The 23,056-nt window shown below is 34.1% G+C and overlaps 3 protein-coding genes and 1 pseudogene across 3 annotated transcripts; 3 read left to right on the top strand and 1 right to left on the bottom strand.

The window, feature by feature from the left end:
* Positions 1–355: 355 nt before the first annotated feature.
* Positions 356–2,302, top strand: LOC133861840 (pentatricopeptide repeat-containing protein At5g66520-like). The gene has a single exon (XM_062297655.1). The coding sequence runs from the start codon at positions 491–493 to the stop codon at positions 2,144–2,146; it is 1,656 nt and encodes a 551-aa protein (XP_062153639.1). The 5' UTR covers positions 356–490; the 3' UTR covers positions 2,147–2,302.
* A 1,482-nt stretch (positions 2,303–3,784) lies between these two features.
* Positions 3,785–7,566, top strand: LOC133861841 (cytochrome P450 704C1-like; annotated as a pseudogene).
* A 1,128-nt stretch (positions 7,567–8,694) lies between these two features.
* Positions 8,695–11,613, bottom strand: LOC133859564 (alpha-L-fucosidase 1-like). The gene is made up of 3 exons (XM_062294996.1): positions 10,711–11,613; positions 10,348–10,587; positions 8,695–9,693 (listed from the first exon to the last, which is right to left on the bottom strand). The coding sequence occupies exons 1-3, from the start codon at positions 11,250–11,252 to the stop codon at positions 9,006–9,008; spliced, it is 1,470 nt and encodes a 489-aa protein (XP_062150980.1). The 5' UTR covers positions 11,253–11,613; the 3' UTR covers positions 8,695–9,005.
* Positions 11,614–18,688: 7,075 nt separating this feature from the next.
* LOC133861916 (3-ketoacyl-CoA synthase 5-like) lies at positions 18,689–20,291 on the top strand. The gene has a single exon (XM_062297739.1). It carries the CDS (start codon positions 18,717–18,719, stop codon positions 20,190–20,192), a length of 1,476 nt encoding a protein of 491 aa, XP_062153723.1. The 5' UTR covers positions 18,689–18,716; the 3' UTR covers positions 20,193–20,291.
* Positions 20,292–23,056: the final 2,765 nt, after the last annotated feature.

Below are 23,056 nucleotides of genomic sequence, written 5' to 3'. Positions count from 1 at the left end.
CTTACATTTTTTTTTTTTTTCAAATTATGTGAAATTATGCCTACTTATTAAAAAACTGACATGTTATAAATGAAAATATACTAATATATTTTCATTACGTTTTTGTGCTTTATGTCGTAGAAAAGCTTTGAGCAAAAAATTATCTTTTAGTTTACTGAAGAAGAAGCGTCTATTTAAAAATAAAAAAAAAGTCATTTAAAATGATTTTTTTTTGGAATGTCTCGGTAATATGTCACATTTTTATTTTGTATGCTTTTTCAAGACGTTTAATGTATAGAATTCATTTTCCAACATTCTGACCACTTTTTCTTTTTTTGTTCTTTTTTTTTTTTTTACTCCTCTTAACAATTTTTTATTTATTTATTTTTGTTAATTTTATTTCAATCGTTAATTTTAAATGAATAGTTTGGATAATTCCTTAAAACTGCAAGGACTCCTCAATCCTCGCTTTTATCCAGTACGTCTTGATTATTTCGAAAGTAACTGAAATATGAAAGAAACTCAACGGCTAACTAGTCTCAGGAACACAATTTCACGCTTCATCAAAGAACACAAGAGCATGAGAGAGCTTAAACAAATCCATACCCATATCCTAACATCTCCAAATCTATCCAAGAATGAACAATACTTCCTCCTGACTCGTCTCCTTTTCTTTTGCGCCATTTCGGACTCAGGGTCCCTCAGCTATGCCGCCGATGTTTTTCGACTCATAAAGAACCCTAATACCTCTGTCTATAACATTATGATCAGAGCTTATGCTAGTAAAACCAATGGTGGTGATGATACAAGCTCCAGCAGGTCTTTGCTTCTATATAAGCAAATGCTTTATGATGGCAATTCTCCAGATTACCTCACTTTTCCTTTCCTCGTAAAGGAATGCACAAGGAGGCTTGATGCTTTCGCGGGCCGAAGCATTTATGCCCATGCCATCAAGTTTGGATTCCATAATGATGCTTTTGCTCAGAATTCTCTGATAAGCTTGTATATGGCATGTGGGTATTTGAGCTGTGCCCTGAAGCTGTTTGAAGATATGTTAAATAAGGATGTTGTTTCTTGGAACTCAATGATTATTGGGTATTTGAGGGGTGGGGAACTTGATAAGGCGTTGGATTTATTCAGAAGGATGGAGAAGAGGAATATTATTACTTGGAATTCGATCATAACGGGGTTTGTTCAAGGTGGCCGCCCAAAGGAGGCCTTGGAATTTTTCCACGAAATGCAGATTATAAGCGATGATATGGCTATACCGGATAAGATTACAATTGCTACTGTTCTTTCAGCTTGTGCGAATCTTGGTGCAATTGATCACGGGAAATGGGTGCATAGTTACTTAAGGAGAAGTAGCCTAGAGTGTGACGTGGTAATTGGTACAGCACTGGTTGACATGTATGGAAAATGCGGATGCGTAGAAAAGGCATATGAGGTCTTCACGGATATGCCTGAAAAGGATACCTTGGCATGGACGGCGATGATATCAGTCTTTGCTCTTCATGGGTTTGGTAGAGAGGCTTTTGATCTTTTTGAGGAGATGGAAACACTTGGGGTGAAGCCCAACCATGTGACATTTGTTGGGCTACTGTCTGCTTGTGCTCACTCTGGTCTAGTAGAGAAAGGTCGCTGGTGTTTTGACATGATGGCAAGTGTTTACTCAATTGAACCACAGGTTTATCATTACGCTTGCATGGTTGATATACTGGGCCGTGCGGGCCTCTTTGAAGAGGCAGAAGGGCTTATTAGAAGCATGCGAATGGAGCCAGATGTGTTTGTTTGGGGTGCATTACTTGGAGGCTGTCAAATGCATGGGAATATGGAATTAGGAGAAAAGGTGGCACAGTATTTAATTGATCTGGAACCTCTGAACTATTCTTTTTATGTGAACTTGTGTGATGTATATGCTAAAGCTAATAGATTTGATAACGCAAAGAGAACTAGAGCCTTAATGAAAGAAAAAGGGATAAAAAAGGAAGTCCCGGGCTGCAGCATGATTGAAGTTGAAGGGGTCGTTTATGAATTTTCAGTGCGAGGATCACCCGAAGTTGTAATGGAGGAAGTAGTCTGGACCTTGGTTGGGTTTAGTAACGTGATGAAGATAGAAGGGTATATGCTTGATCATGATGAGATATCATTGAAGGCAAAGGTATTGTGATTATATGAAAATGATTTTAATTCTAAGTACAAATTAGTTCTATATTCTAATATTCACACATGGGAAACTGACATTATGCTGTTTGAGGAGAATCTTCAAGCACCATCACAGACAGAAATTTCTTGTTTGAGGGAAAGTTATTGAGGTATACTCCCTTCAAGGGTTTGACATGCATGGAAACAAAAAGGTCAGAGATATACAATCCCGGGAGTTAACAAGGCCACTCTTGATTGAACGTTATTTATGGGCAACCAGTGTCTCCTGCCAAAATTTAAAGGTGCTCTCCACTGTTAGCAAATATTTTTAATTTTCTGCATGCAGAATAAAATTCTTGTTGATCCGACTTTTCTGACTCTAATTTACAGTGCAAGCATGTAGAATCTATCCTAGTTATAAACATCTAGGGTTTATCTCAACATCCTGTAGAAGTTAAATCATTTCTCTTTGTTCTTCATAGCATTGAATATATATTCATTCATGTTGTCTCCTCAATAAGTGGACTCTGATTTTTTTCATAGTACGTAATGAAATAGTTCTGAATTTAAGTAGGAGAAATAATGAAAAATGATTGCTTTTATATTGATCTTGGTTTCATTTGTAGCAGATCTCCAGGTACCAATCTATTGTAATAGAATATATGATCTCAAATCTTCCTGTTTCTATCTATTTAGTCTCTCATGCCAAACTCTTTGCATTTATCATGGTAGAGTCTTCAGAAGCCTAATCCTTTAAATTTTGATTAATTAGTTGGTCAAAACACGTAGCTTGGTTTCTTGTGACTAGTTGAGCCACAAACTTAATTGTAGTTATATTATGGAAGTTTCTTTAATTCGTACTTTCAGAATATTGGTTATCAAAATAATTTCTAAGTAACTTTCTTTGTGTTGCTTGATTTTCAGGTTTCTAGGTTTTCTCTACAACATTTGTCTTGACTTGACTTCATCTGATGGAAGAAACAAGGCTTCCATCCTTGGACATGGGTGCCTCACGTATTTTGTCATGTGTGGGTATCCTTCTCTGTGATAGGACCTCATGTCGAAATAAAAAAATGTACCCTTTCATGCCTTATATGAAGACAAGGTTCTAATTTATGACTCTTTTTAAATTAATGAGATAATGCCTATATGATGAAAGCTTATCGGAATAATATATGCATATTGTATTGACAAAGGCTGCTAGTCAGACACGTGGGTTTGAGAAACTCAACTAGAGGTGGTAGATAATATCGAATGTGACTGAAAAGTAAACACTAGAATAAATGTTAAAACAATACCTTCTCTGAACATTTTATTTTTCATGAAACTTTCAATTAAGACAAAGTAAACGGCTCCAAATATTATTAACTAAGCAAAAGGTTCCCAATTATTAGTTGACTTTTTAGGTTATCACCTGGCTGAAAGCAAACTGATACATAGATCATCCCAAGACTAAAGCTTCATTAGATAATTCCAATCGGAAAAAATCTTCAACTAACTAATGATACTTTCCTTTTCTCCCATAACCAGATATTGACGATACCTATATTTTATTTTTTTTTATTTTTTTTTATCATCAAGAAGCATATTTCTAGTCACCAAGTTGTTCTTAAATTGTGCCGTCAGATTCTCCTTTATAAACTGTCCACAACGGGTGCACTTGTATTCACTTCTGCCATAATGTTCCTTCTTGCTGGGATCTTCACTGTTTTAGCCCTTTTGGGAGTACCAATCTTGCTTCTGATAGTAGTTATAGCTAAATCTTTACTTTTTTATGTGCAAGAATCAATGTCAAAGGACCAACGGCCTCCAGTTGCCGGTTCAATGTTAAATCAACTCATAAACTTCAATAGACTCTTTGATTACCAAACATCTCTTGCTCGGAAGTACAGCACCTATCGGTTAATTACCCATTCACATAGCGAAATTTACACTGCTGATCCAACTAATGTTGAATATATACTGAAAACCAACTTCGCCAACTATGGCAGGGTAATAAATGTGGAGAGCCTGTTAGCTTTAAGCTTTGTATTTTGTCTTATTCAAAAGTTTCTGATGGTGCAATTATGGTGCAATGTTGTGCAGGGGGTGTATATTTCTGAAATAATGCGAGAGCTGTTTGGTGATGGAATTTTTGCAGTGGATGGAGATAAATGGCGTCACCAACGCAAGCTCGCAAGCTATGAATTTTCAACAAAAGTTTTAAGAGATTTCAGTACTGCTATTTTTCAAGCAAATGCTGCTAAATTAGTTTCAAAGATTTCCACAGAGACAGCTGCTAAGCAAATGATAAATTTGCAGGTTTGGTGATATATAGTCTTGAAAGTGAAGAATTTATGCGAGATTTGATTTGAAAAGACTTCCTGAACACTGAATTCAACTATGCATACATGTGTATGTATATGATTTTTTGTTCTATAAAGATCGTTCTAGTGGGCCTTTGAAGTCACTTTTTTAATGTCAATTCCAAGCATATCTTTAGCACTATGTTTTAGACTTAGAAGCCTGCTTCTCAGTTTCCTTATTTGGCAGGATATCTTGATGAAATCAACTTTAGACTCAATCTTTAAGGTCGGTTTTGGGGTTGATCTAAATTCCCTGTCTGCCTCAGATGAGTTTGGAAATCATTTCAGCAAAGCCTTTGATGACTCCAATTTCATCGTGCACTGGCGATACATTGATGTATTCTGGAGAATAAAGCGTTTTCTTAATATTGGACTGGAAGCCTCTCTCTCTTAAGGAAAACATCAAAGCCATTAATGATTTCATTTTTGAATTGATTCGATGCAAAAGGGACCAGATGAAAAATGAAAAGCTTGAGGTGAGTAAAATTTGCTGTAACTGGAAGAAACTTTCTTTTCTGCTGGATTAATTTATTTAATTTCGTGAACAGAGAGGCAAAGAAGACATATTATCAAGATTTTTGCTGGAGAGTGAGAAGGATCCAAAGAATATGACTGATCAATATCTGAGAGATATTACTCTCAATTTTATTATTGCTGGGAAAGACACATCTGCAAACACATTGACTTGGTTCTTTTACATGCTCTGTAAACATCCTTTGGTTCAAGAAAAGCTTGCAGGGGAAGTGAGAGAAGCAACTGAAGCTGACAGTAACCTATTTGCGATTTTGCACAGTTGATCACTGAAGCAGCCTGGAGAAGATCCAGTATCTTCATGCAGCTCTAACTGAGACTCTCAGACTCTATCCAGCAGTTCCTGTGGTAAGATCTCATAATTCACATTGATTACACCATTTTTCGTTTTACTTTACTATGCACAATATTAGGTTAAATTACTTCAAATGGTCGTGGCAGTGCTGTACAAGAGTCACGTAGTTTCATCTCTAGTGGATGTTGTGCATCACAAATTTTTTCTTCACCCTCTCACTTCTTGTTTCTCTCAAGAATTGCATAAGAAACAGGTATCCTTCTTGTTTTTTTTCTAGCCATATTGTAACGGGTCTACACCCGGGGAAAAGATAGACTAATTAGAATTAGGTTTTATTCGTAAGTCTCCTTAGGTAAGGTAAGAGTCGTATTGTCTCTTTAAGAGAATAATGGGTTTATTATAAGGTAAGAATCGTATTGCCTCTTTAGGAGAATAATAAATTTATTATCCCTATTAGGAAAATAAGGAGACTTGCTCATAAAGCAATATCTCCAATAGGAAATAAGGGAATTGTATCCCATTAGGTTTAGGTTTTCTATAAGGAAGGAAATAAGGGAAGTATTGTATCCTATTAGGTTTATTATTTCTTTTATATGTTGTATATTTCATTTTTTCTATTCTACCATGTATCACTCTAAAAAGGAGGAAGTTATGAATAAAAAGTTACGGAGAAAATTATTATTCAACTCTACCAGTTGTTTTAAAAAATTTAAGGTTCCTCGAACTACCCTTAAAATTAGGAGGCCCAGGATTCCTCAAATTATCTTACCAAAATTTATTGTTCATCATTTGTTATGGAGGTCCGTAACACATATGCTGGTGGCACGCTCACTGTTCAACTAAGAAACAAAAATATAATAGCAAAAGATTGCCCTGTATTTAAAGTATAAGACCTTTCCCTCGCTGTATTAAGATTGAACATGCAGCAAATATGGTATTGTCTCTCAACACTAAACGAGCTAAATACTGCTAAGTTCACCTGGAAGTTGTGTACAATCTTCACAGCAGAAGTCCTCCGTTGTGTTATTCTTGTGTAGTCAACAGATTGATGAACTGTTTTAATTGTTATCTTTTCTTTGCAAAAGTTCATTGATTGTTTTGCTTGCTTTCATTGTGCTATCACCACAAGCACGTGGTTCCAAGCAATGGAGAATATTAATTTGTCCACAAAAAAGGAAAAAAAAAAAAAAAAAAAAGAACGAAAAAAAAGAAAAAAGAAAAAATAAAGGATTTCCTAACAGGAGTCCCATTGTTCACGGACTTCAGGCTAACTAGATTTCCTTATGCACTTCCATAGCTTCCCTAAGTAGGAACTTTGACTTTCTTTGTTCATGGAAGGCTGCACATAGTAAATGAACAACTTAATCCTATAATATTTCTTATTGATTCTCTTCTTAAATACACATAGCCATTAATATACCTTTGTTTTACACCTTCCAATAAGAAGTTTAGTAATTTTACTTGGGGAAGAAAGTGTATTCCAAACATGAATTTAATAGAAATTTCTTATCAATTTAATTTGAATGAAGGATGGGAAGTTTTCTGCAGAGGATGATATTCTCCCTGATGGCTTTAAAGTAAAGAAAGGAGACGGCGTGAACTATATGGCTTATGCTATGGGAAGGATGACATACATTTGGGGGGAAGATGCAGAGGAATTCCGACCTGAAAGATGGCTTGAAAATGGGGTTTTCAAAGCAGAAAGTCCTTTTAGATTCACTGCATTTCAGGTGAGTGACAATCCTGACGTGTTGCCTACTCGATGACAGTTTATGATTCATTCTAACATATCTTTTTTACCATTTTGTTCAATGGTCAGGCTGGGCCTCGGATTTGCTTAGGGAAGGAATTTGCTTATAGGCAAATGAAGATATTGTCTGCTGTGCTCCTCAACTTCTTCAAATTCAAACTGGTGGACGAGAGGAAAGAAGCTACATATCGAACTATGTTCACCCTTCACATGGATCAAGGGCTCCATTTATATGCATTCCCTAGGCTAGGCACTTCAAACTGAAAATAGTTCATAGTTCATAGTGTTAGTGAGGCCCTCCAATACCACATTCTCATTTCATGAATAAACTTTTACTAGAAGTCATGTAAATCTGAATTCACGAACAACAAACTTCCCCATTCCTATGAATAGATCTCTGGAGACCATAAATTTGGCAATTGAATCCAGGCCAGCCAAAGCAGAGCTTCACAGATTGTACCGTGTCTCAAGTCTGCAGTAACAAGTTTGATACTTTAAGAGTTATTTAATCTAGGACTTTATTAGAGCATCTCTAGTAATTTTATTCTATTTTCTACTTAGTGTTCTGTCACTGAGTTGACAGTGACCAATGAACCGTGAGTATTTTCAAATTTCTTGACAAATATCTGGTTGGAGTTAGGTCACGAAATTTTGTGGAGTTATTTATAACCTTTTAGGGATAGACCATAGTTTATTTGGTGATTTTATAGACTCATATAAATCTTCAAAGAAGGAATAATAATTTGAATTGTTTTAGTTGTGCAATAGAAAAGCCTAGTACTTCGACAGAGACTTAGGATAGGCAATTATCTCTGAAATTTTACAAACTTAGTAAGAGAATTAGTCCAAAGAGTCAAAGAAAGTAACAAAAATTAGGTTGATGCAATTTGGAGTTAAAGGTTAATTAATTAATTACAGTTTTAGTACTTTTTTTAAAGTCAACCATTAAATATATAGGATCCACCTAAAAGAAAAGATATTTAATTATTAATTTTTTTAAAAAAAAATTGTTAAAATTGTACAAAAAATTATATAAAAAAGGAATATTTCGCAGGCGGTCGGTGATTTGCAATTATGCAGACATGAAGACATGTCCATGTGTTGTTGTTTGTACACGAGATGCAGCTGTGCAAAACTTTCAAACAAATAAATAACATGTGCGTGTTCATAATTATATATCTTTAATTATTAGTATTTGCCCTTAATTATTTATTGTCCACAAGTACATGGGTATTCTCTATGGACCCATTTTCTGGTTATTGATCTTCTTTTGGCATTTTTTTTTTTTCCAGATATGTTGTTCCCCCTGCTTTGATCTCATATACTTATTTTCCCATATTTATGATTAAATTAACTATTTTTTATTAATTTAAAATTTTAAAATAAGTGATGATTTAACATGGTATAAAAACCAAACTTCTTAAATTCGAATATTTCTTCATCGTTCTTCTCCCATCTCACACGTGACAAGAATGTTAAAAAAAGAAAAAGTAAATAATTAAATTAACCATTTAAGCAGGTAAGGTCAGGCTCTACCCACCAAATTAACGAAATTAAAGAACAATGTCATCCCTTCTTGACCCATCTCACAATCTTTTGTTCAATGGGTTGGAATCAGTTGGTAAGAAAATCTTGGTAAAACAAAAGAAGTGTGAGGGTGAAAAAAGCAGTTTATTTACTGATCGAGATACGACAACTTTGGATTAATGGATTGGGGGAAATTGAAAAGAAATTACAAATAAAAAGCCCTACATTTTCGTATGGTCCATACCTACAGAACAGTATTGTGGACTTTAGTTACTTTTATTCTGTGACTTCTGTCTATCTTTTTAGCATACGACAATATTGCTCCATCACAAGAGCATGGGCATTGGGCACCCAAAAAGATGCACTTTAGGAAAGAAGACGAGCTAAGGTACCTTTATTCTTTTGGGTACGTACTTAAAACGCACTGGTTTTCAATTTAGGTTAATTGCTGCCCTTTTGGGTGCCAGAAGGGGTCAAGATGCAGGCCAATGGAAGAGATCAATGGCACTCCCTTTGATTCCCTAATTCTTATCCTCACAACTTGGCCCTCCACCATGCCTCCCTGAAGCCTGTGAAGCCTCTTGTAACCCACTGTGGTCCCTTTGGCGACGCACTTACCATCCACGTAAATTTCGTGCCGTTTGATTCTCTGACCGAGTCCGATCGCTTCTTGAATCCTAATCACATTAAATGTCAGCCCTTCACCGACCCCTCTAATTTCAATCCAATGCTCCTCTTCACTCTCATCCCTTGGTACCCAATACGTCCATAGATGGTCACCGTCGAGCACATTTTCAGGCCCGAAACCGCCCCCTTTGCCCCCTCTTTGGCTGCTAGCTTTTATAAAGCAATTTTCAGCCAAATTGGTGGAAAAAATCGTGTCAATTGCAGCCCTGAATTCTCTTAATCTATGGACATCGGATTCAGAAATAAGGCCATTTGAATTAGGGGGCACGTTTAGTAGTAGCAAACAATTTCGCCCCACAGAATTATAGTATATCTCCAGTAGCTCACTTAGCTTCTTTGGGGACTCTGACTTATGCCAAAACCATCCGGCACGGATCGAAACGTCGCATTCAGGAGGCAGCCAGTCTGTCCCTTTCGGATCGCCAGTGTTAAGATAGCTGCATTAATTGTTATAGAGAAATTTCAATGTTTCTTCGCATGATTAACGTACATTAATACAAATGTTTAAATTATTACATGTTAAATAAACAATGGGGTACAGCTATATATCCTCTATCCTCTGCATGCTTTAAACAGTGGTTCAAAATTTCTAAAGGAATATATGCATATTTTCAAAGCTTTGATTAATATATTAGACCAAATGCAATTATTAATTTAGAAAGAAGGCGTTGGGAGCTAATTCTCATAATTTTCTTTTTTCTAGATAAATTAATTAACACAATCAAAAAGATTCGAACCCCCATTTTGATAAGTGATTTCGTATCACGTTACAGAAATTAAAAATAAAAAAGGTGGCTCCAACTCAATCTGATGGATAATATTATATCTTCCGAGTTGTCATTTCTGATTAATTGAAATGTCATGCTATTTGGGTTATATTTTCAGATTACAGAATCACACATGATATGTTGGGTACGTGGCACATTCCAAGCTTTTTTTTTTATTATTATTATTTTTTTTTTTATAAAAAGAAAATTCCATGGGAGCACGTTTCAAGAAAATTCGCTTTGAAGCTACGGCCCATATTTTGGCGTGCAAAACGACAAAAGAAAAGAAAGGAAGTGATGATTGTCTGCTGAAATGGGACTTACTCAACAATGGTTGCATTTCCGATTGATAGCGCGGTCCGATTAACCGTGGACCAGCACGTGCTCCCGGCAGACCCTTTCTCGTCTCCAACCCACCTGACGTCCGGACCGGCGTCGGAAAATATGTTAATGGAAGCCTGTAACTCCTTCACCATAGCGAACCAATCCGTAAAGTAATACGACATGTTTGGTGCATTGGAACCCTTCGCTCCATCGAACCAAATTTCCCTAACACTACCATACCTACCATTAAAAACAATAAATAAATTAAAAAGTGAGATTACATAAATTTCTTGCCATCCTTTCGTTCTCAGAATAATAATAATAATAATAATAATAATAATAATAATAAAAATAAAGACTTACTTGTGGAGTAGCTCTTGTAGTTGGGCCAAGTAGTATTCATTGTACGGCAAATCACGGCCATATCTCCGATCGTGCCGATCCCACGGTGAGAGGTAGAGCCCCACGTCGATGCCACGGGCCTTGGCCGCATCGACAAGCTCTTGAACGACGTCGCCGTTGCCATTTTTCCAAGGGCTACTGGCAACAGAATGGCGAGTGTACTTGGAAGGCCACAGGCAAAACCCATCATGGTGTTTTGCAGTCAGGATAACCAGAGAAATTCCTGCATCCACAGCCGCGCTTACCCACTGGTTTGCGTCGAGCCCAACGGGGTCGAATATAGCCGGGTTTTCGTGCCCGGTGCCCCATTCGGAGTCGGTGAACGTGTTAACTCCGAAGTGGAGGAACATTATGAGCTCCCTTTGCTGCCATTTCAACTGGGAAAATGCTGGAAGTGGAAGAACTGGCAATGGCGGTGTTGGTACAAGTTCACGCCTTGAAACCGCAAATTTGAACAGTAGACATAGTGTGTTTATCCACAACGAGCACCACAGGCTAGACATATTAATTCGATCTTCTTCAAATCCTTTTGTTCTGTGTCGAATATGTTGGTGATAATGGAAGAGAAGGAGAGGGAAATTAAAGGGAATAGCATCAATAACACACGGGGGACCAGGCAAGAAAAAGGTCAAGGTTCTTTAAATGGAGCAGAGCCAAATGGTATGCAAAAGACGATAATTATGGACGACCTTTTCGGAACTTTCTTTGCCCTGTTTATTGTGATGAGTCCTTGTTGTTGAACTTGTTGTGTGAATATGTTGGCAATCACTCACGGGTTTGCTTCTTGTTTCATCTGTACGTACTGGTTTCACTTTTTCCAAGTTCACCACGTACGAGAGTAAGTAATGACGAATGAATCTTTATTTTTCTCGAGTGTAGTCCTATAAACAGTGAATTAAAGGGCTCATGGACTCTTCTCGGTTAATATAATTTAGGTCGGTTAATATAATTTGAGTGGTAATTCAATTGAGTCGAGTATTGAACGTTCACGTTCGGTTCATTTAATTTTTTTTCGAATACGAGTCGAAAGTTTGAGCTTAGCACCGAACTAGATAGTTTGTTCAAGATTTATTCATTTATTTTTCAAACGAACTTGAACTTGCTCACAAGAGTAACTAAAAAAATTAACTCAAATCTTAAATAATCTAATCTCAATTGTATATGTTTATCTTATAGTATATATATACATACACAAGCTCACTCATATACACATAAAGGCACTTATATTTATATTTAAACTCATAATTACCATAATTCAAGTTATATCTATTACATTATAAATAACATATTTTTTTAATTTTTTAAATACTTAACATGTTCTCATTACAAAGTTAAAAAATGATATTATAAGAATAATAAAAATGAAGTTATAGAGCTTAAACGAGCCTATACGAGTCGAGTCGAGCCTGAATTTTTTATTCAAACTCTGTTCGTTTAATAAACGAACCGAATCCGAGCCGAGTCCAAGCATGTTCACAAGTAGCACTGCTCGCTTACGGTGCTCAATATAAAGGAAAAATTACTTACTTGGAAGTTTTACACTGGTACTAAACTGATCCATAGGGTATTAAAAAGTATCTTAAAGATTTATTTTGGTAAGCTATTTGTTTAAAATGGTCGTTGATAATAGCTATATTACGTTCGTTTGAGTTTACGATTTTAAAAGGTGATTTTTAAAAACGTAGTTAAGCGTTTGACAAAATTGGAGTTTCGTATTTAAAATCGCAAGTCAGCCTTTAAAATTTCGCGTTTTCAAAACCCTCCCTCCTTACTTGCAATTTGAAAATAAAATTTAATTTCTGCGTTTTTAAATCGCAATTTTTTAAAAACGTAATTATCAAACGGTTCATTTTCTGCGATTTGGTTTAAAATCACACTTTTTGTCTACGAAATCGCAATCTCAAACGCATATTGCGCTCTAATTAAAGATCTTAAAGATGAGGAATGATAGAGCTCCTTCTAGTGTCAATCTGAGATGATATAAATATTATAAAAAATATTAAAAAATTGCATCTATGTCATCCAAAATGACATAGATATAATTTTTTATTATATTTATTTCCTTCCAAATGAACACAAAAAAAAATAAAATAAAATAAAACTCCAACAATCCTCCTTAAAGATGTACGTGGAAACCACAAATTCACCTTCCAAAAGAAATAATTAAACACGGAAGCTCTAACTACACGCACAACTTTATATAACATCAAGAGTCATTAAATATTTAAGCCCAATATTGTTTATACTATTACAAAAGTGCCACAAAAGGGCAACTAACTTATTGGCCGAAGTTTACTAATTTATTTATTTATTTTTTTTTTTATTAGGGGTGATTTTATCATTTTTTACCCCAATAATACTATAATAGTATGGAGGGACATTGCACAAATTGAAATGTTTGAGAGGACATTTAAAAAAAAAAAAAAAAAAAAAAAAAAAACATATAAACTGAATAATTTTTTTTTTTTGTTGGGTTTTTTTTTAAGGTAAATTTTCTCACTCACAAGAAACACGACCAATCATAGCATTATTGCTCGTGTGCCTGGGTAATAATCAGAATTATCGGTTTGGTAATGACTACTGCAGCCCATTGGACATTAGATGTGGGCTAAGGCCTCTGAGGTGGTTGCTGCGTCATTGTCATTGAACCGAACCATATTGTTTTGTACCATCTTGGTTCGGTGGGGGCTAAACTGAACGGATATACCACGGCAAGCCCAATACGCTCATCCATTATTAAGGCGTGTAGCCCATTGGGGGCGCGCTTTCCCTGTTGCCTACTCATTGCAATTTGTCTAAAATCAGGACTGTGCACTCCTGACAGCAAAATTTCCTTTAGTTTAAGCACAATAACTCCCAAAAGAAGTTCAAGTTTCCTTTAGTTTCTATGTAAAGGCTGGAAACATCCATATGCTTATTTACCCTACCGACAATTACTGATATACCCAATTTTTTCGATTTATCAGACAATTTTGGAACTAGTCTTTCGCGAAAAAAAGTCGGGTAATTACCTGATTTACCCGACTATTTCGGTCGAAAATTGATAATAGTGTTTCCGAAACCGATATACCAAATACCTAGGCCTAATTTTCATTTTTCTATATCATTTAATATTCTTTAAATTAACTAGGGAAAAATATATATTAACCCCCCAAACTACCACATTTTCTCCGGATGGCACCCCAAACTACCAACACTTGCACTCCGACCCCCCAAACTACCACTTTCTGATTTTTTGGCCCCATCCGTCTATTTATACCGTTAATTCTAGCAGAAATTGGCCAAAAACCTGAAAATACCCCTCCCTTAACCGTGAGAATTTCAAAATGTAGGAGGGGTATTTTTGGAATTCTGTTTAGAATTGACGGCATAAATAGATGGATGGGGCCAAAAAATTAGAAAGTGGTAGTTTGGGGGGCCAGAATCTAAGCATTAGTAGTTTGGGGGACCATCCGGAGAAAGGGTGGTAGTTTGGGGGGCTAATATATATTTTTCCTAATTAACTATTAAAGGAAAGATAGATGAAAGAGAAACAACTTAAATATTGTTTCAAATAAATGAAAGAGAAAAGAGGAGGAAAAAAAAAAGCTTCTTAATATTAAAATAATGTTAAGGAAACCACTTTTGTTTTCCAAAATTTGGGGTACAATTTTTAGTTCTTTTGATGTTTCCTAACTAAGAGCACTTACAACGGACTATTCATGTTTAGTTTTTCTTTATATTTTTAACAAAAATCACAAAAATGCCCAAATAACACTCTTTAGCAAATATTAAACTTAATATTTGTCAGATTTTCTTTTTAGATTTAAAGAGCCGAAAAGACAATGTTCTCATTTTTTTAATAATACTTTTTGCAAATTATGCCAATGTTCTCAATTTTTCTAATAAATAAAAAACTACTCCATTATATGGGAGTTATTGTGAATGATTAAAAAATGAGATTTTATTTAAAGTAGATAAACATTTAGAAAATTTGTTGTTTGATGATTTCAAAAAGTGACTAACTAAAACCATTAAAACAGATTTTGAGAGTTAAATTTAAAGAAATTATAAAGATGTCATTGTGAATGCTCTAAGGGAACAACAAGAGAATCTGTTTTAAAAAGTGTTCCTTATATTTAAGGTAGAAAATGAATTTTAAAAAAGCTGCTGCTAAGTAGTCTGACCGCTAAATCTTACTTTGTTACTCAAAGTTATATAAAACAAAGGAAAAAGTATACATACCCCCTCAAATTACCACTTAACTGTCAATGTCTCTCAAAGACCAACAAAAATGACAATAAATTTTTTTAATAAGACAAAAATGTCTTTATAAATAAAAAAAATAAAAACACTAAAACACTAAAACTAAAAAGTAAAAAAAAAATAAAAATAAAAACTTAAAAATTAACTTTCTAAAAAAAAAAATAAAAGAAAAACGAAAAGATTTAAAAAAAAAAAAAAATTATTTTTTATTTTTTAAAAAATAACTGAAAAATAAAAAATAAAAAACCTTTTTTTATTTTTTTTTTAATAATTTTTTTAGTTTTTTTTTTTTTTTTTTAATTTTAATAATTTTATGAAGGGTATCTTTGTCATTAAAGGGACATTGACATTTTTCAATAGTTTCGAGGTGGAGATTGATACAATTGGTAGTTTTGAGGACATTAACAAATAGGATCCCCTCAATTTCTTCCAAATTTGAGATTCTCAAATTATTAAATCCTAATCATGCTTTATATATAACAGTTCATAACATGACAATTGTTACACAAAATAAATGATAATGTAATGAAAATTTAATGCCTCAATGAACTAGAAGAAACTAGAGTCATTTAGGAAATTGGGCTAGCTGTGAATTTTTAGGGTGTTAATATTAAAAAGAAAACAAAAAGGGTTAAAAAAAAATTGTACAAAATGGTGCCTTATAGTGGGATGTTTAGATGTTCGATTTTTTTTAAAAAAATCTAAATTAAATTATAATTTAATGTGCGAATTTCGATGCAAAATAAAGTTGAAAAATATGTTTGGATGGTTTGACTTCTTGAGACAAAATTAAAAAAAATTGAATAAAATCTGATTTGTCTTTGAAAAATTGCGAATACCAATAAATACCAATAGAATTTGTTTTTGAAAAGCAATGCATATTGTGAGGAAGAGCCGGTGTTTGACCTGTTGGTGTTCAACAGGAGATGATGAAGGGGTTGTCATTTATTTTATGTCCCTCTTGTTTTCTCTAGTTTATCGAGGCATTATATTTTTATTACTTTAACATTTATTTCGTGTGACGGTTGGCATATTGTGAACTATTATATGTAAAGTATGGTTAAGATTTAATAATTTGAAAATCTCAAATTTGGAAGAAATTTGAGGGATTCTGATCTGACATCGATAATGAAGTAGTAATTTAAAAGAATTATGTGTAGTTTTCTTTAAAACAAAATACGATCATAAACTAAAAAAGCTGACAACCCCATTTAACCACACATTTTATGTGGAAAGTACAAAAAAACCCACCGTTTATTGGATCATATGGCAGCAGACGTGGGCTTGTAACTTGTTTTGAGCTCTAGCTTTTATTTATTTTTTATTTATTTATTATTATTATGTATTTACTTATATTCTAGTTCATCTAAAGCAAGGCTTACCTCGAAATAGTTGGCCCACAAACAGTGGTAGCGTAATTGAGTATAGTGGCTTCAGTCAGGATTCCCAGACTAATCCCGTGTCCAATGTTCGACACCACTTCAGGCATTGAGCCTTGAATCGCGGGCTATGCCCAGATGGCTAGCCTCAAAAAATTGTTTGCACCTAGCTGAGTCTCAAACTCGTGACCTCAATGGATAATATTCTTAAAAATCCCGAACCTTAACCACTAGGCCAAACCCTTGGGGTTAGCTCTAGCTTTGGTGGTGCAAAGAAGTTAGGTCATAGCTAGGAAATGCATTTATTAACAATTTGATATATAAACAGAATTTTAATTCCAAACTTCACTCGCTTCTTCCAGCCCCCCTTCCTTAGCGGGCAATAGGATCCTCTCTAGTTGAGTTTCAACTGGAGAGAAGTTAGTTAGTTATAAGTAAGGATATTTTGATAATTTAACACAATGTGAAATTATCAAAATACTCTCCTATATAACTAACTGTCTCACTCCAGTTGAGTTCAACTGAGAGGATTCAGGTCCCCTCAGTGGGGCGGTTCTTTTCTTTCACCTCAGAGGATTCTCGATGTAGTAATTAAGTTCTCTCACCACTTAGGGAAAACCAGCAATTTCTTTCATGTTGAAAGTAATTAAGGTGATTATTCGGTCAATAAAATATTAGGTCATTTGGCATTTGTTGTTTAGTCCCCAACAATGAGGATTTTGATGCAACATCTGAACTATGAATCAAATTTTGAAAAGTCATGCTAAAAATTACATTTTTATTTCACAATTGTTTTACAATGTTAATGGGGCCGTCTCAACAAATTCTTAAATTAGTTATATTTTTTTTAAAAAAAAAAATTAAAATTAAAATCCAAGGGTTGCCACTTCAGCATTGTAAAATAATTGTAGTAAAAAAATATGGTAGAGCATAACTTAATTCAGAAACTCAGCATGGTTGATACCACTTATAAGATTTTTATTTGGTCAGATAAATCTTATAAGTGGTATCTTATAATTACTCGCTTGAATTCTCTTAAATTCAGATAAATAATTTAAAAAAGTCGAAATTTCGTAAATTGATGGCATCAAGTCACATCAACAGACAACGATCACTACGTTAGGTTTATTCCATCACTTCGAAATAAATTCGCACTAAATGTTCTTAATTATCATGTGTAAGCTCAACAACTAGAATCTCATTCAATTGCTTTGCTCCTAAGCTCAATGTCTTTTTCACAGTTAATTATGATATATTTAATATTTGGTCAAACACAAATTATGAGGTAAGGCAGGGACTACAATTCCAATATTTTTTTTTTCAGTTCTAATATGGGTGTCGCTTCATAAAATAAAATTAAAAAAAAAATGAAATACCTTATGGATTTATTGAGATATCTTGACAAGTTTAATTTCTTTCACCAGAAATAATAAACTGGCTTTCATGATAGCGCACTCGGTCGTTGCTTGAATTTTAGGTATTACAAAATATGCTTGTTACATCACAATTTTTTAATTTTTTTTATAGCGACCATCACATCACAATTTCTTAATTTATGCATTTTCTTGAGACATTGCTTTGTTTGGAAATTGCCCTCCTATTTCTGGTCTTATTTTTCACTTCTTCTAAAAGAAAATTCAACTTCAAAACAATTTTATTTTTATTTTTATTTTTTATATCACATTAATTATTTTTTTATTATTCAAATAAAAAAATTCACTACAAACATTTTTATTTTTTATTTTTTCATATATATTATTTCAACTTTATATTACATCAATTGCTTTCTATTATTATTATGGGTTAAACACTCTTCTGGTCTTGAGATTTAAAAATTTTATCTTTTAGCCCTTGAGTTTCAATTTACATCACAGATGATACCTCAGTTTTTTAAAATGACCAAATTAATACCTTGGTTAACTTCTCTGTCTAAAAACTATCGGCCCGCCACATGCTTTTGGACGGAGAAGTTTTTGGCCATTTTCTAAAGTTGATATATCATCTTATATAAAATTTGAAACGCAGAAAGGAAAAATTAAAGTTTTCAAAATTCAAACGACTGATAAGGGGCTTATTAAAAACAAAACTATCTCAAAACTGACAACGTGACCGTAGAAAATGCTTCGAGTAATCGAGTTATTTATTACACTATACAGTATACATTGACCAAAGAAAATCCTTCCAGTTATTTATTACACTGTGTCTAGTCTCACCTGCCAGAGCCAACTAACATGCATTCTCCATGCAGACCTTCATCTACACCGTCCATTTATACCCTTCACCAACCCCAGATAACAACACCATGATTGTATCTCCTTCTCCACCATTTCTCTCCCTCACGTAATGGAGTCTTTGAAGAAGCTCAGCCATGACCCTCTGCTCGATTCCACCCTCCCTTCCAGTGTCCTCTCAAAGCATCTACGTTCAACTTTCATGGAGCTTCTAAGATTTTCCACTCTCATACTTGTAACATCCATCGAAGCATCCTTCATTTTTCAAAATGGGAAATCTATTGATCTCCACTTCCACTTCCACTTCCTCTTCCTCTCTTGTTTCATCCTCAAACACCTCCTCTCAAAAGCTCCGCCAGTTTATCTAGTTGACTTTTCATGTCTCAAACCGCCAAGCTTCTGCAGAGTCCCCTTCTCCTCCTTCATTGAAAACACTTCCATGATTGAAGCCTTCGACTCTGAAAGCGTCTCTTTCATGGCTAAAGTCCTCACTTCTTCAGGACTAAGTGACGAAACCTGTTTGCCCCCTGCTTTACACTATCTCCCACCGAAAACCAATCAACAAGAATCTATCAAAGAGGTCCATATGCTGCTCTTCCCCGTCATGGAAGACCTTCTGTCAAAAACTAGACTCTCTCCTAGTGACATAGATATTCTTATAGTAAACTGTAGTGGATTTTGCCCCTCTCCATCGCTCTCTTCCATTATCATAAACAAATACTCCATGAGAAGTGATATCAAGAGCTATAATCTCTCCGGCATGGGGTGCACCGCAAGCCTTATCGGCATTCAAATGGCTCAAAGTCTTCTGAAAATTCACAGAAACTCTAATGCTGTTGTTCTCAGCACTGAAATCTTGTCTACCGGTTGGTATTCAGGCAATGAGCGGCCCAAGTTGCTCCTCAACTGCCTCTTCAGAATGGGCAGTGCGGCCATTTTGCTTTCCAATAGAAAAGAAGCAAAAAAGTCTTCAAAGTACAAGCTTTTTCGAACGCTGAGGACCCAAAGAGCCTCTGATGACAAGGCTTATCTTGCAGCATTTCGAGAGGAGGACTCCAAGGGAAACCTTGGGTTTACACTAAAGCGAGATTTACTACAAGTTGTCGGAGAAACGCTCAGATCGAACATCACTGTTCTTGGTTCCTCAATCTTCCCCTTGTCGAAGAAAGTTTGGCCTACTGTCTCAATTTTAAGGAAAAAATTCATAGACAATTCTAGCGAAGTCTACGTGCCAAATTTTAAGAGTGTGATACAGCATTTTTGCTTGCCAACTTCAGGGAGACAATTGATAAGAGAGATAGGGAAAGGGTTAAAGCTTGGAGACAGAGAGATGGAGCCTGCATTGATGACACTACAGAGGTTTGGGAACCAGTCATCTTCCTCGTTGTGGTATGAGTTAGGTTACTTGGAAGCCAAGGAAAGAGTGGAGAAGGGTGACAAGGTTTGGCAACTAGGTATGGGGAGTGGGATCAAGTGCTGTAGTGTGGTTTGGGAGTGTCTAAGGCCCGCCGTTGGGGAGTCCAAGAGAGGCGCATGGGCGGATTGTATTGCTCGGTATCCGATCGTGGCCGTTGATCAAGGAATTTAATTAGCTGATCGATCATACGGGGAACCATGATCATGCGTTTCATTTATTGAGGTTCAGAATTTGAATATATTTGTTTCAACTTTTCAATTTCATGGGGAATCTAAAGGTGTGTTTAGTTGGGCTGCATAAATGAATTCTGTCTATCCCATTAAGAGTACTTTAAATGCTTATTTATTTTCACCTCTAGAATAAATAATTAAAGTACTAAAAATAAAAATAAAAATTTCATTGACTTATCTATTCAAACTCTAAAATAGATTTTAGTTAATTCCTTAAATAGTATAATTCTACACATAGGGTATATATATATATATTTTTTTTTCCTTCACGTTCTTTTGTTTTTTTTGTTTTTTTCTTTCGCACCACGTTCTACAGGAAGCATACTGCCAAATTGTGCCAATGAAATTTTATAAATATCTCAATTAGTTGTGATATTTTACTTGCACAAGTAAGAATATTCTAAGTTGCTTTAAGATTATTGATTTGTTTAATCACTAGTAATAATAAAAGGATAATTTTTTTCTTTAAATTGGTATGACCGTTTAAAAATTATTGTGTTAGAAAAATGACAGATTTAACAAAACGACTGTTAAAAAATATGACTATTAGAAAAATGCTGAAAATGACCGTAAAAAAATTTGCATTAGAGAAATGACCGTTTTAACAAAATGACTATTAAAAAAAAGGACAAAAAATATGATAATGAAAAAAGTAATAAAAAAAATAAAGAAAGAATATAAAGTTAAGAATAGATAATCGGATGTATGGTGCATTTTAAAATTCATTAGTTAAACTAGATAAAGTGAATTTTGATTAGTTATTCTAAATTAAAATATACACAAGCCATTGGGAGTGCTCTAAGTAGTGCCTTATGGTCCGTTTGGAAATTGAATTTTTAAAATCTGAATTGAATTTTTATTCTGTTTGTGGATTTCGAGGCAAAGAAATGTGTTTGGATGAAGAATATAATTTAATTTATTGTTTGAATTTGTGTTTAGGTGTTGAATTTTTTAGATTAAAAAATATTATTTTTTAATGATAAGAAATGATTGGAAGTTTGAAAAGTTGTGTATAATAATTGGTGTTGTGAAAAGTAGTGTAGAATAATGATTTAAATAATAATAATTTATTATATATTGATTTAAATATTGATTATTTAATTAAAAAAAACTTATTTAAAAAAAACATAATTAAAATTAATTTTTTTTTATTTTCTAAAAAGCTAGGGGTGGCGCAAGGCCACCTCCAAGCTGGATCAGGATCCCCTCAAATTCTTTGCCTGAATTTGATACAATTCGGGCAGGTTGTTGTGAGTAAGCATTTATGAGATTCACCTGACCGGATAAGCAGTTGGGCAGCCCAACTTTTATTTGGTCAGTTGGGTCTCATAAATGCTCACTCACAACTACCTGTCCAAATTCTATCAAATTCAGGTAAAGAATTTGAAAAGATCTTAATTCCTCCAAGCTCTAGTGACATTTTCGGGTGGCCAACAAAGTGGCAGCCATCCTTTTGTTTTGTTTTTTTTAAAAAATTTTAATTTTTTTATTGAACTTTTAATTATTTTATTAATTAAATGTGGAACCCACACCTTTTTTTAATAGTGAATGCAGACAACTTGTCCTGCGCGTGGTCAGGTCATGATGTCATCAAATCAGAGCTGATTTCTGCGTGAATTCGGGCATGAATTGGGCAGAAATTCGGGTTGAAATCTGGTGGGTGGGTTTTGGAAAAAACCCGAATAGAATTATAAAGACTACCGTTCCAAGTTTCAGCTCTAATTTCACTGCTTGGTGAGACAATTTGTCTCACTGCTTCCACTTGTCTTCTTTTTAAAACTTCAGAGCATTTCTAGCTGTCCCCTAAAATAGCTTTTTGGTTAAACAATTTGTTACGATGAAAACACATAAAAATCATTTTCAACAGTTTTATTACTATAATCAAAAAAATATTTGGTGAGCGAATAATACTCATTCGCTCACCAAATCATTAGACGTTTGAGTATTCGATTTTTAAAATTTAAATTTAACTATAATTTACTGACCGAATTTCGAAGCAAAATAAGTTGAAAAAAATGTTTGGATGGTTTGCTTCTTGACATAAAATTTGATTCAACTACAATGTTTTATAAAATTTGATTCAACTACAATGTTTTAGGCTAAACGTGTATTTTTTTTTTTTTTTTCTCTTAAACTACAATATTTTCACACTTTAGACATCTAATACCGTATAAATTTTTTGTTTACATATTCCAACAAGTTTGATGGAATTGAAAAGGTATGTTTGTGTAGCATTTTATTTTGGATTATTTTTTAAAAACATGTTTGGGTAGGTTTTTTAAATTCAAATTCTACTTAAATTTTATTTAACTTTTTTTTTTTTTTTTTTTTAATTTTGTCTTAGGTTCTCTAAATCATCCAAACATAATTTTTAAAAATAAATTTTCTCGGTATTCATAATTTTAAATATAGTAAATAATAATATAATATAATATAAAATTTTAAAAATATGACCATTAGAATAAGACAAATATTTAAAAATATGACAATTAAAAAAAGATAAACTTTTTTAAAAAAAAAAGATTAAATTAAGAAAGAATAAATAAATTTGAAAAAATATTATTTAAATAACATTTTAAAAACTATTTAAAATGAGTAAAAGGATGGACATAACTTCTATTCGGTGGTGGCAAAATCCACCACCTTTTTGCCCACCAATAGCAAGCTGACAAATCAGCATGAAACAAAAAAAACACAAAAATGTAAGTGTAGGCAAAAACACCGGATCATCCTCATTCCTTCCAAAAATCCTCCTCCCAGCCACTGCCCCACACGGCCAAGCTGAACCTCAAGCTCGGCGGCAAC

Source organism: Alnus glutinosa, chromosome 2 (genome assembly GCF_958979055.1).
Source record: "Alnus glutinosa chromosome 2, dhAlnGlut1.1, whole genome shotgun sequence".
In the NCBI taxonomy this organism is placed as follows: Eukaryota; Viridiplantae; Streptophyta; class Magnoliopsida; order Fagales; family Betulaceae; genus Alnus; species Alnus glutinosa.
This window is presented reverse-complemented; position numbering and strand designations above follow the sequence as displayed.